At 36.0% G+C, this 13,807-nt stretch overlaps 1 protein-coding gene across 3 annotated transcripts; it reads left to right on the top strand.

Moving 5' to 3' along the window:
- Positions 1–1,420: 1,420 nt before the first annotated feature.
- LOC147406702 (uncharacterized) lies at positions 1,421–12,626 on the top strand. 3 transcript variants are annotated; one of them, XM_086434865.1, is made up of 10 exons: positions 1,421–1,588; positions 1,693–1,736; positions 1,863–1,985; positions 4,405–4,485; positions 4,654–4,742; positions 4,827–4,901; positions 8,976–9,037; positions 9,155–9,214; positions 10,010–10,234; positions 12,237–12,626. In XM_086434865.1, exons 3-10 carry the CDS (start codon positions 1,863–1,865, stop codon positions 12,314–12,316), a joined length of 795 nt encoding a protein of 264 aa, XP_086290991.1. In that variant the 5' UTR covers positions 1,421–1,588; positions 1,693–1,736; the 3' UTR covers positions 12,317–12,626. The 3 variants fall into 3 exon arrangements, with proteins under 3 accessions (XP_086290991.1, XP_086290990.1, XP_086290992.1); XM_086434864.1 differs by lacking the exon at positions 1,693–1,736 and having other exon boundaries at positions 1,422–1,588; XM_086434866.1 differs by lacking the exon at positions 1,693–1,736 and having other exon boundaries at positions 1,423–1,588; positions 10,031–10,234.
- Positions 12,627–13,807: the final 1,181 nt, after the last annotated feature.

The following is a 13,807-nucleotide window of genomic DNA, read 5'->3' as shown; positions in this document are numbered from 1 at the left end:
AGTTGAAGTCTTTCTTAACCCATTAATTTTTTATGCATCATCGTGTACACTTTGCACATACACCATACATGTTTGACCATGATGAAGAAATCTACAACTCTCATGATAAGGTTGGAGAACAAAATTTTTAGCTAAGCATGCATGGTTCAAGGTTATGGATCTAAAGAAATTCCATCAATGAAATTTCTCTAAAATCTTAAACCAACATTTTAACTCATGTAAAATGTGACGACTCCATGGGATATCCTCTTCCATAGGATATTCCATATGTTAATACTAACTTTAAATCCTCTTTAAAAAAGGTACATATCCACCATGTTCACACACTCACTTCATGCATCTTATGCATTTATATTATTTTGTTAACTATTCAAAATGACTGAGTTTAAAAATGTAACCACCCTAGGCGGAGAGAATGAGTGCTTAACACTTTTTCCATTCTTTAATCGAATTCTCTTACCTAGATCTTAGGCAGATTATATTTTTTTCATGAATGAGAGTCATTATAATGCCATAAAAATGATTTTTTCTAAAAATTTGATTCGGGTGCTCATTCACACCAATTTTAAAAAAAGAATGGCGGGTACTCCAAACAATGAGCATTGGGGTTCAAAGATGAACATCTCAGGTCTACATAAACTTAAAAGATGAAATATAACTTAATTTTTTTTTTTTCAAATTCTTAAAATCTTGTCCTCCAGATCCCTATGATAATAGATCATGTTTTTAATGCCATAATACGTGGTCATGACCCTTAGTAAGGTTGAAATCTTACTAAATTAGTGACTCGTCAAAATTTCACACTAATCCATTTAAAATATTATTTTTTTTTTTAAATCGTCGGGAACATGTTTACTTGAGTTTCTTTCTTAGTTTCACTTGTGATTTATTATTATTAGATAAACAACATGCAAACTGAACCCATAACATAATCAAAATATCAAACAAATATCTGAAAGTTAATCTTATTAAAGATTTCTATCACGTGATAAAAAAAATTCCTATTCAAGGTATGTAAAATAATTTTTATTGTGAGAAAGAGACTGCTAAGTTGTGTCTCGCGCTACTCATGTCTCGCACTACTCAATACTCCCGAAGTGTTAATAAGGGCATCCTGATAACTATCTACAAAAGACGGTTGAGGGCTTTTTTTGTTTTTTACAAAATTTCTTGGACGCTCTCAAAGAAAGACAACCAATTTTACACCTTTGGATGCACCTAAAGATCCACACACTGCAAAAGGATGACAAGGGAAGGATCCCTAGGAAAGATTCAGATCCTCTGATTCCTCGAGTTGAGTCAAATCCATCTCGTTCAGACACTTCAAGGCCACGTGTCGCATTCATTGATACCCTCATCACTTTCGCCAAGTCAAAGGGATTGAATCTACATTTTATAGTGAAATCCTCACTCAGTACGCTCCGATTCCGATCTGACTTATCCGAGTGAAAAGGGACCGAAAAGGGCGCCACACGAGGCTCTGGAGCGGAGATTTTAGTAGAACAAACAAGCCAAAGAGAGTGAACGAGTGGGGTTTCAGACTTCAGAGACAAATATACCTTCGCTGCAACTCGTCCAGATACAATCGGTAACCACCAAATTCCTAACCCTAATTTTTTTTAAATTGGTTTTCGCTCATCTCTGAAATTTTTGCTGTCGATTTTCTCTCGTTCGTTGTTTTTGTTGATTCAGATTTGGTTTTTAAGCTCGAGCTTTGTTTCTTCTAGGTTTTCAAGGTTTTGTTGATTTATTTAAATTTTTTGGTTGGGTTTTATTTCTGGATGTAATCAATCTCTGTGATTTGATGTTTTTTCTTGATTTTGTTCCTGATTGTTGTGTGGTTTTGCTTTTGGGGATATCAGATGGATCGGTACCAAAGAGTGGAGAAGCCGAGGGCTGAAACGCCAATTAATGAGAACGAGATGCGAATAACCGCTCAAGGGCGGATGAGAAACTACATTTCTTACGCCATTAGTCTGCTCCAGGTTCTTTTTTTTTTTTTGGTTCCTATCTCATTATATTGACTTCTGTTTCTCCACACTATCTATTTTCAGACAAAAGAAGTAATTTTAGATGCAAGCTCCCTTCACGTTATTCGAAGGAGATTCATTGGATCAGTATTTTAGATTTGTTATACATGTTAGATTTGAGAAGTGGACATGATTTATTACATTACCACATTGTGGATGGTTTGGTGTGTGTGGTATAGGTCTTGGTTTGTCGTTTGTCTTATATTTGCTTCTTGTTTTTTTTTTCTTTCAAAGATTTAACTATGATTTTCTGGAAGAATTTTTAATAGAAGGAAAGTTGGTGGAAGAAAAGGAAGATTTAGACAAAGAACTTTTTATTAGAGAAATTATATTTTTCTTAGCATCAAGCATGGTGTAACAGAGGGGGATTTAATTTGAATTGTTTTCATCTAAACCACGTAAGAGCAATATTTGTGAGGAAGAAATATTTGTTTGATCTAATATTTGGGAATACTTGATAAAACATGGAAATGTTAGTTATAATGTTATATATTCTCTGGTACTAATTCATCTTCTAAGTTTATCAAACAAAAAAGAAGAAGAAGGGAGAATTACTAAAAAATGGTTAATTTTTTAACTAATTATAAAGTTTTTATTGGGACAGTGACCGGAAAGACCTATTTTTTGAAAATATATACCAGAAAGTCCCTTCTAAAGACATATGGATTCATTAGTACCCAATTTATCAAGCATTAGTCTAAAAAAAGATTTTTGAAGTGACAATACCATAATTACTCTTTCAATGATTTTTGAAGTTTAAAGAAACATGTTTATTTGAGAATATTTGAGCCACTCCTATGTTTTATAATTAATGACATGCCCCTTAACTATGGTCATCTCTTATAAGTCAATAAAAAAAAATTGTTTTTCTTTATGAAATTAGTAATCTTTAAATCACATAGATGATGATGATGATGACTCCAACAATGATGATGATGGAGATGAGTATGATCATCATCAAACTGATTTGGTTTACGTACATTAGATTTATTAAAATATTTAAGTAATTAAAACATAATTTTAAAACTCGACTTGAATGTTCTTCGAATTGATTCAACTCAAAAATTAGCAAGCTGACACAAATGAATCAAATAAAATTATTTTGAATTTATGAGTAGTTTTTAATAAATAAAATATTTATTTTTTATTTTTCATAGAAATATTAATAACTAAATAATTGGTCAAGTTTTTTATTTGACTCCCTAAATTTTTAGATCAAACACTTTGTAAAGTTATTAAAAGGGTATTACAGGTATTTTTCTTAAAAAAATCTTCAAAAGATCCTTGAGAGACTAATATTTTATTAAGTGGGACTTAAATCGTCTGTATCCTTTACTAGGAGACCATTCGGTACATATTCTCAATAAAAAGTCCTCCATTTTTTATTTTAATTTTAGAAATCACGAAAACCAATTTAACGCGTTGGACTTTCCAACGTTTTTAGAAATTGCTGGACTGTCAAGTGTTTTGCTCTTCCTAAGTCTCATGGGCTAGTTTATGTGAATTGTAGAATAACACTTTCCTCACAAAATAACTAAGATTTGAAATCTTACTAATAGTCGTTGAACTCAGTTGGATTGTTAAATTGCCAATTCAATTAAAAAATCTCAGATCCAAAATATATATATATATATATATATATATATATATATATATATATATATATATATATGTTTTTGGGCTTGATCCAAGGTTTTTGAAGAAGGACGGTTACTGAACTTCCACCGAATTCTCAACTTTAAAAGTAAAATTCTTCTACATCCCTATGGAATCAGATCAATGTTTTTGGATGCCACAAGGTGAACTCATTGACCTTAGTAAGATTGAAATCTTATAAGTTAGTAAGGCTAGCCGTACGTTTTCTAATGCTCGATATGAAATAAGCCTAAATCGCTGGACAATCCAACGATTTGAAAACACGATGGACAGTTCAGTGTATTATATCGTTTTCGGTAATTTCTTAAAAAATATTACTTTTTTAATAATTAATTAAAAAATCAACTCTTTTTAGTAATTTTCCTCCCCAAAATCTTCTTCTTAAGTTTAATTAATTAATGTAACATGCCTAGAGAGGCTGTAGGATGTTTTTTTTCTTTCTTCTTTCGTTTTGAATAAATACAACTGCTGGTTTTCACATAGTAATAATTACCCTTTCACACCCCCATCTGCCACAAACGTGGTAAGTTCTTGCTCCTTCAGCCTCTGATTGCGTCATCAATGACTAATCTCATGGTACAACAGTTCACTTATTTCTCATTAATGTTACTCTTTTGGGTATATTTATTAGTGTCTATTTCCATTTAGTCTACTATACGATGGCTGTGAGTAAAATTAGAATATCATTTTTATCTCATTAATTTTTCTTTATTTGTAGGAGAAAGGATCCAACGAAATTGTCCTTAAAGCCATGGGACGAGCTATCAACAAGACTGTGATGATTGCTGAATTAATTAAGGTGATTTACTGGTGAAATGTGTTCACGATACCCTGATTGCTATTCCAGTGTTTTAGTTTGTGTTGTCTATTATAGTGTTGTCCCACACCATCACGATACTTTGATATCTTCCTTGAAGAATAACTCCTTTCTTGTTATACGTATATTGAATTGGATCTCCCTTTTCAGAGAAGGATTGTTGGTCTTCATCAGAACACATCGATTGGATCTGCTGATATAACCGACATGTGGGAGCCACTAGAAGAAGGCCTTCTTCCGTAAGGCTAGAGATTAGATTTTGTGCTTTATGCACACATTGGTAAAATTGTGTGGCTGACTAGTTTCTTTTTTCCCATTTGCAGCCTGGAAACTACCCGCCATGTTTCAATGATCACAATTACATTGTCTAAGAATGAGCTGGATATGTCTTCCACTGGGTAAATTGGTTACTGGAATTTCTATTTTATTTTAGATGCAATCTTTTTTTTTCTTCTCCTTTTCCTAATGGTTGATATGGCTTATAGATTTATGATGTAAATTTTGTGGTTATTTTTCATTGACAAATGTTAACATCTTATTATATATTTAGAGGGTACCACACAAGTATTTTTTTTTGCTGAATCACATTGCTATTTACTTAAAATATGTAGTTAGAGCATTAAGTTTTGACATATTTCCACAAACTATACTGAATTATTTTGATTCCACAAGATCCCAAAAAGATACATTAGTGGCATGTTTCCATATACACATTTTAAAGATTTTTGCTTTGTGAAATTTATAAAAGTCAATCTATAATAACTAACTTAGCTGTTAGATACATAGCACTGGGCAGGGAGAGCAATGGAGAACTAAAGAGTGGTGGTAGAACGAAAAGTTTTTGATTTTGAAAAGGTTAAGAGAACCCATGTGGATCTGTTTTTATTACAAAAATGGGAATTGGTTGGATTTAGGGTTCTTGTTCTTTTATCAGCGACGAGGGTCGATCAGAGCTTTGTCTGATTCTGTTTCCAACGTGTTAGTGCTTGTCTTCATGATAGGATTCAGGGGTGCTACTTCAGTGATGCTTCTGGATTGCATTTTATATTTATAACTATATCATCACATTTAGATATAATATATAAGTAGTTTAGTTATAATTATAATTCATAAGTGCCATGGATTTTTCTATCTTCCCAAATATTTATTTGCATTAAATGCATATAGTTTCACAGAAGGTAGCGTGACCATTTGACGGGCAACCTTTTTTTTTGGCACGTGGGTATCCAGACTTATTCCAACTAATGCCATGGACACGCCCGCCACCACTTCCAGCACCTGCCTTGTGTACTTGGCCTTTTAAAGCACCGGGGTGGCGGCCGACAAGTGGTGAAGTGATTCGAACTCGTGACCTCTGCTTCCTGAGGCATGATCCTGGCCATCTCACCAACCCCTTGTTGGTTATTTGACGGGCAACCTTTCACAAAAGTATTTGATGTTTTACTTTCCCAAAAGAGCTACCCCTGCCTATGATCATAGCAATGCCCTTTAATGGTGAACCTTGCATTGAAGGATGTGATTTTTTTATTTTCTAATGGACTTACCCCACCTGCGCTTAAGTTAGTAGGACTGTTTAATGAAGTATCTAGCACATAAAGATTTGATGTGGAACTTACTGAATGACTTAACCTCACCCATGATCCGGTTAGGATGGCCATTTAATGGGGTGGCTTGCACAAAAGGATCTGATAGCAAACTCCTTGAAGGACTAACTGCCACCTGTGACCAAGTTAGCATGACCAACTAAAGGGGAACCTTGCACATGAGAGCTTGATGTTTGACAATAGCTTGCTGAGAGCATTGTGGTAATTGAGTAGGGGTTCGACTTGTGCGAGCCCAACCTGAGCCCTATGGACTCAACCCAATTTGAATTGGGCTTGGGATGACATATTTCTAGCTTGGTTGGGTTTGTATTGAGTTTTTATAGCCCAACTAATGTTCTGCTGGGGCTAGGACTTGGGCCTTGACCAATCCTTGTTGTCACTACGTACATGATATATAATACATTTCACATTTTTTAGTATTTTGATTTTTTGTTTTTACAAAACCCTTATTACCTATTTAGACCCATTTAACAATATTATGCAATGCAAAATGATTGGGTTGGGATTACTAGTAGCATATATTAATTTCTATGAATAATGTTGATCATATTGAGCGAAACATACATAGTGAAACTTGCAACCAATCTAACCCAATAAAATTTGACTCAATCTTGGGTTGAGTAGTGACTATCTCGGCTTGGGCATCGCAAGTCAGGTGTTAGGTTGTGCTGGGTTTGTGTTGGTTGTTTTTAAGGTTTTAGATTGTAGCCTAGTATAGGATGGGTTCAACAGTACTTTCCTGGGTTTGCTATCCCTCTTGCATGGATAAATATCAACAGCTCCCTCTCCTGCTTCCTCTTACCTGGGGAAGTTGTCAATTGCCCTTTGTTACAATCAACACCTCATTGCTTGGGGTAAGGGGTCAACAATCTCCCCCCTCCCAACAAAGGATCGATAACCCCTTTGCATTGGATGGGATGCTTTGAGTTCCCCTCATAGGTGGGTCCCCTCTTTGCATGAAGTAAGGTGTTATGCTTGTAAGCTCCTTTGCCAGCTGTGAAGAACATTTCCAATACACTGATGCAGTTCCACCCCGCTTTCAATCGACCTCCTTTGAGCTTTGCATACTTCTTTCCTTTACATTCAGATTGCTTAACCAAGTCAGCCTTGTCTTCAAAAGTAATTCATTTGGAAGAAGTGCATTTTGGTAAGCGAAGATGGCCTACTCATTGAATGGCCCATTTGATGATGACGCTATGTTTGAGAATCTCTTCGTGAAGTTCTTATTGTTTTTATTGGAACTTGCATTAAAGGAGGGTTTTGGCGCTTCTTTTGATTGCACACACACTGTGTCAAAAAGAAGTCATCCAGTTGCCCCAAGCTCGCAATATTTCCTTGTCAAAATAGGGTGATCTCATGAAGATTGTTGGTGAGCAATCAACACTTGATACCTTCATGCGGAGCGGTCATTTGCTTGCAGTGCAACTGGTGTTTCAGAGCGTTGGTTGATCCGTTGAACATTACAAACTTGAGAATTTGAAGATCTTAAAAGTAGCTCTACTGTAGTGATAGCTGGGAGCCCATACCCTCCTTGTAGATAGTCTATCAAACTGAGAATTCCCATGTGGGCTAAATCATCTTTCTGATGTTTAGCCAAGTTGCAGAAATTGGCTTTCCGTTGTTTGGGATATTCTGCTGCTTGAGGCGAGCCATCTTGACTGAAGTAATTGATTGACCTGGGCTGCGTAGCTGACTTGACCTTTATGGTCAGCCTGGGTAGTCTGACTGAACCCCCGCCCCACTTTCTAATCTATGGTTAGTTCTCCACTTGCACGTGTCGGATTGGGGTTTGCTACCTCTGGCACCTCAGGAAAGTGCTCTCCTTGTTCATCAGGTTGATCTCTGTTGTTGCCCTCCAGTGGGCTTAGCAATCATAATACCCCTCTCTTTGGTGCTGTAGGCTTCTAGGAGAACTCCTATACAGGCTGGTTTTCCACAACGTTATTGTCCTATTCTCGGTTCTCCCATTGCAAGTTATCCATTTCTTGGGCTTTCTGTTGTTATGTCTTTTGCATTTCCTCTAGTTGCCTTGCATGGAAGGCAATCTGGTCCAGATTGGTGTGCCTCTTTGTCACTGAGATGCTTGTGACTTGTAGTTCTTGTCACCTTCTCTTCTGGTTCGAATTTTGGATGACTTTTACTGCTTATTCCTACTGATGATGCTAGAAAAATGTTGGTGGATTGAAGAGATCCATTACCTTGGAGATCTTGTAAGGATTGTTTGTTGACATTGAAAATCACCTGATGGTTTTGGATAGCTATGATATGTTAATGGTTGGTGTTTTTTGCAAATCATTATTTCCTATTAAAGAATGCTAATGTTTTTTAATGGATTTCTGTCATTGATGTGGGTGTCTGCACACTTTGGGAAGTGTTCCCTATGTGCAACAGGGCTGAGGGGCATAAGCAGACTCGAACTCACGATGTAGGCATTTAGCCCCATTGTCCGTTATCATCTACGCTACCCGCTCGTGGGTTGATACCTGGTGCTTCTGGAGAGCTATGACATCTTAGTGGCATGCATTTTTGGCAAATCTCTACCGTTGTTTAATTAAGAATGCAAACTTTATTTAATGAGCTTCTATAGAGTTGGAAATAGTATAGCACATCTGAGCTACTGTTTCCTTGACCCTACTTTCATTCTTTTAATTTATGATGATTCTTAATTCTATTTAAACTTCTTGTATCAAGAGGAAGAGAATTGCGTTAATAACTCAAAAAGCTTTTGTTGATTAAGGATTTGGATTTGGGGAATGAATGGTTCATTTTTCCATCATGTACTTTATGAAATGACTGTCTGTTATGCTTTCATTAGTTCTCTTTCTTGTCTGTAATTGTGTCTGATGGATTCTACCTACCATTATGCAGATATCAGTCGCCTATTCCAGTTGACCAAGTTAAACCGTGGGTCGAAATTGATTATGAAGGAGGTAAAGCATTAGTTTCATGGTGTCTTTTGAATATTTGTTTCCCATGTTTTTTTGATAGGTATGTGTTTGTTTCCCAAATACGTTGATACCTTTCTACTGTGATCTCATGAAATTCAGAGGGCTTTCCTGGAATGCGAGGTAGGGGGCGTGGTGGTCGAGGAAGGGGTAGGGGTCGAGGTAATACTCTTCTTCAAAATAATGCTTGAATCCTTCTTGTTGACTTACTGAAATTGCTAACCTTTTAGTAATGATTTGAAATTCTTTGCAAAACATTTAATAATGTTTTGAAATTCTTTGTAGTGTTGCAAAGTTTAGGAGAATAAATATAGACTAACTCATTGAAAAACGACCAGATTGGTGAATGTTGAAACAAAATTCAAATCTCTTTTACTCATTATGAAATCTTTTAAAGTTTAACTTCTATAATATAAATTACTACCGCATTCACATGTGTTGAGATAAAACACATTAAAAGCACAACAGAAAAAATGCTTTGTTGGGTCTTCTTGTAGGAATTCAATGACTAGATTTTGTTGATCCTTTTGTTATTTTGCAGAAACTCACAATAAAACTAATTTTTAGATGGCTTTAAATTTCACAAAACTACCTTCATCCCAAGAACGCAATTCTTTATTTTTTATTTTGGGGACAAACAGGTGGTGATTTCATCGTGGAATGAAAAAAAGCATGGTGAGGCTTTGACCTCTCTAACTGCGTATAAGATCATGCTTTGACTCTTTCTTTTTCTTTTTAGAGCATTGTACTTTAGTTTATACTATTTTTACCATTCTAGTGAGTAGAACTTCATTAACTAGTTATCTACATGTTTGAAAAGAGAACAATAAACTGGTATCCCTTTTACGCTCCAGATTTTTTAATAGCCACTAAATTTACCCACTTTGGCATGTTGCCAATTTTGTATTTGCTGTCTTGTTCCCTGCCATGTAGTGCACTCTTATGTGAGTGATGCAGCTATATTGTCTCATGTTCCAGGAAATGTCAATGGGGTTGGACAGTACAATGGAGATGAAGGTTGGGATGGTGGACGTGGGTATGGTGGCAGAGGTAGAGGCCGTGGAAGAGGCCGGGTTTTCCGTGGGCGTGGAAGAGATTTTAATGGTGGAGATGGGCAACAAGAATCAGGTGATTACAATGACTATGGTGGGTCAGAAGTGCCTCGGATCCAAGGCGGCCGTGGTAAGCTCATATAGTCTTTTCCCACTAAAAATGCTAAAAGCTTGCTTACTCAAATAGGTGCTTTTTGGTAAAAATTTTCCAGTTTAACCTTCATCTCTTATGAAAACATAATAAATTAATGTTATTTTTATCTCTTCTATTTCAAATATTATTCTACCACTACATTGACATGACTTCAACTCCGTGCTCCCCAGATATCCTCTCCTGAACCCCTTACTAAAGAAATGTGTAAAAGTTTACGTCCTACTCCCATATTCTCTTTGGTTTAAGAACAGCATTTTCATCAACTATTTTTCTCTTACGAAAATCTCATAATCACATCTTTTAATCCATAGTTTGTTTTACTCTGTTAATTATTTTTGTGTAGCTATATAATTTATAATTTGAATTGCCGATAATACCATAAACAATGTGATTTATTATGGCTAACAATGAAGTTCGAAAAAATTTAAATAAAAAATGAAAGTTATTCTATATATTTCTTAATTGCAATTGTAGTAGCGAGCATCTCGTGCTTTTGAAATCAAGCAAGAGACCCAATATCAATGCGGGATGCAAATCAAGCCAATAGTCACATGTCTCGTAAAGGAATGTCTTATTTTCATGGGTCAAAACTTATCCTGTTAAGTAGATTTTTGTCTTCTTTGAAAGGTTATTCAATTACCTTTACAACAAATCAAGGATTTTGTGAATCCGATGTGCTTTGAGAAAGTTATGGCCAAAATATGGGTAGGGTATCTATTTGTGGTGCGATCTGTATATTAGAGGCAGGAATTTCAAAGTACAAGTCATGTTAAGATCAGGTTTGGAGTCTCAAATAGGAGAGCCTATTACCTATGTATTGGTTATTGTATATTTGTATTTGATTTCTCAGTTTTATAGAATATGATTTACAGATTTCTTTTGGGTAGTCTATTGATTGGTGCTCTCCTCTTCTTGGTGTGATTTGAATTTCCAAGAGATTGGGGTGAAGCCATCCTTCTTGGTGGGATTCTGGTGGGATTCCACGTATATTCTTCTATTTCTCTCTTAAGACACCTTTTATAGTTCTTCTTCACCTAATTAACTTTTCCTCCCCTCTTCCTGAAACTTAGGTTGTCCTATGTGAAATATTTATTAAGTAATAGTCGCTAGAAGTTGTTCATGAATACATCCTTAAGAAACATCATCATGTACTCATGAATTTGTGGGATTGCCACATCCTCTGCAAAATGAATTCTGAAGCAACCTTCAGTTCCATCGTATTGAATGCAGTTACTCACCATGATTTCCTATGCAAAATGATTTCACTTTGTCGATTAATTATTCGTGTCACACAGTTTTCATTTAAATTATTTGAAGTACTTTCATGCTAGTTGCACCTTTTTATTTTTGCTATTATAACTCCCTACTATTTCATTCACCTTTTTATTAATAGTGGCTTCTTCCCATACCTGAAAATCTTACATCATATCACATGTCATCTCTGAATGAGTGGTCAATCTAGAATTCAGATGGGAAAATGTGTCCAATGCCACTCATTTCACAGATAATTGGGTGTTTTTTTAGCCAATTTCAGTGTCCTCGTGGGATTTGATCTGCAAATACATTTTATGGCTTTTCTGCTGTGACATCTGGAAAATTATGTTAAACTGATACAGGAGTCAGAAGTCTGGCATGCATGCAAGCATTTTAGCGAAGCCTATAGATAGAATTCATGCAATAAGCATAATATTTTAGATATTGCAGTGGGATTTCTTATGATCATATGGAATGCATATCATCATCTATTGCAAATATTGCTAAATGGACGATTGATTTGAAAAAGGTGGACAAACCTCATCATATATAGTAAATACATGTTAATCTGAAAAATAGCATGGAAAGAAGCAAAGAGTGCCACACCAGTATTTAGTAAGGAAAACCTATCTTTGATATTCTTTGGGGGGGGGGGGAGGAACTATTATTATTTTTACTTAAAAAAGAGTAGAGATTTGAAAATTAATGTTGTGGAGTTGTGCAGGCCGTGGGCGAGGAAGGGGAAGAGGCCGTGGGCGTGGTCGGGATCATAGATCAGATGGGTGGGTTCACGCAGCTGCTTGAGCCCTTTCCTATAGAAGTCTTGTCTGCATATTGTGTTTGGTCTGAAAGAATGGATTTAAAACTGCTATATTCCTTGGCACTGTAAGTTGGTTATTATTAGTAGTTGGCCGGCTGCTGTGATGATCATGCCTGGCCACTCTGTTTTTGTAGCTAGGTTTGTAGGATTATTTTCTAATTTATTTGGTTGAAAAAGTTCATGGTGTCTGTTCTCTATACCCAGCAAATACTGTATAATGTTATCCCATGTTTTTCTTTATTTCTGTATGAATAATAATAATAGAGCAGAGCAGTACATTCTTTCCTTCTTAAATTCTGATTACTCCTCTTTCAACTCATGCTGGAGACTAACACTGCGTTTGGATAGAGCTTCTTGACGACTTCTGCTCTTGCGGGGAGCTAGCAAACGTTTGGATAGATTTTTGCTTTGGCGTGGAGAGGTTTTTGCTCTTGCGGGGAGAGGTTTTTTGCTCTTTGTGGAGAAGCTTCAAAGACCTGTTCTTCCGCGGAGAGATTTTTTGCTCTTGCGGGGAGTGATTGAGCTTTTGCTCTTGCACGGAGAGGTGTATCCACACAGGCCCTAACTATCTCAGGCGCTCCTTGTTTGCACCACAAAAACCCGTGAATGTGCAACTTTGCATTTTCGGTGATCTACAGTTACGGGTTTCTATGGTGTTTTGCAGGTGGAATTCAAAAAGTCCGTCAAAACTTTCCAGGTGGTTGGTTGTCAACTTTCTGCAAATCTGCTTTTCACTTAAATTTTTGGTAGTGTTGGAGGAGAAAAGGTGCTAACTTGCAAAGTTAAAAGTCCATGCCAAGACTTGGGTTCATACCCTGCATTCACCCACTCATTGCTGACCATTAATCTCTTGCCTAGGCAAAAAAAAAGAAGAAAATCTACTAGAACTGCCTTGATGGCATTTTAATAGTAAGTTCGATACAAACGTCACAAAATGATTGCCATTCAATACCAAGAACAGTCGAATGCATGCGCTCCCCTTTGGACCTACGATGGGAGGGAGGGGAGGGGGGAGTTGGCCTGTTTGATTTCTCAATTGAATTTTGAGCGTGCTTAGGGCTTAAAACTCTAATTAAAAAATCTCGAGTCAAATTAAAATCCAATCAATCGAGTTATGCAGTAATATTTAGTAATTTGTTTTCCAGAGAAGGGCCGAGTTGGTTTGATCCTTTATGGAATGGTCTCCTATCGTGGCCTGGTCCATTAAAAGCCCTACCATGCTTCATGGTCACCAAGGAAAAATATTAGTTTGATGGCCTATAACAAGTGAATCAACTAAATTATCTACAAGTAGTTATTTTCTAGTTTGATGGGATTAGAGGTTTTGTGTCAACAATACTTATCCCTCTCATTATAATATAATAATAGTAAAGGATATTTATTCGAATTGATTTGATGTCATTTAGGTCTATCCATTCCATTTCCATATTGACCACATCCCATCATTTATATTCTTAATCAAATCAAATACTAAA

Source organism: Akebia trifoliata, chromosome 3, assembly GCF_017979445.1.
Source record: "Akebia trifoliata isolate Shusen 1 chromosome 3, ASM1797944v1, whole genome shotgun sequence".
NCBI lineage: Eukaryota > Viridiplantae > Streptophyta > Magnoliopsida > Ranunculales > Lardizabalaceae > Akebia > Akebia trifoliata.
This window is presented reverse-complemented; position numbering and strand designations above follow the sequence as displayed.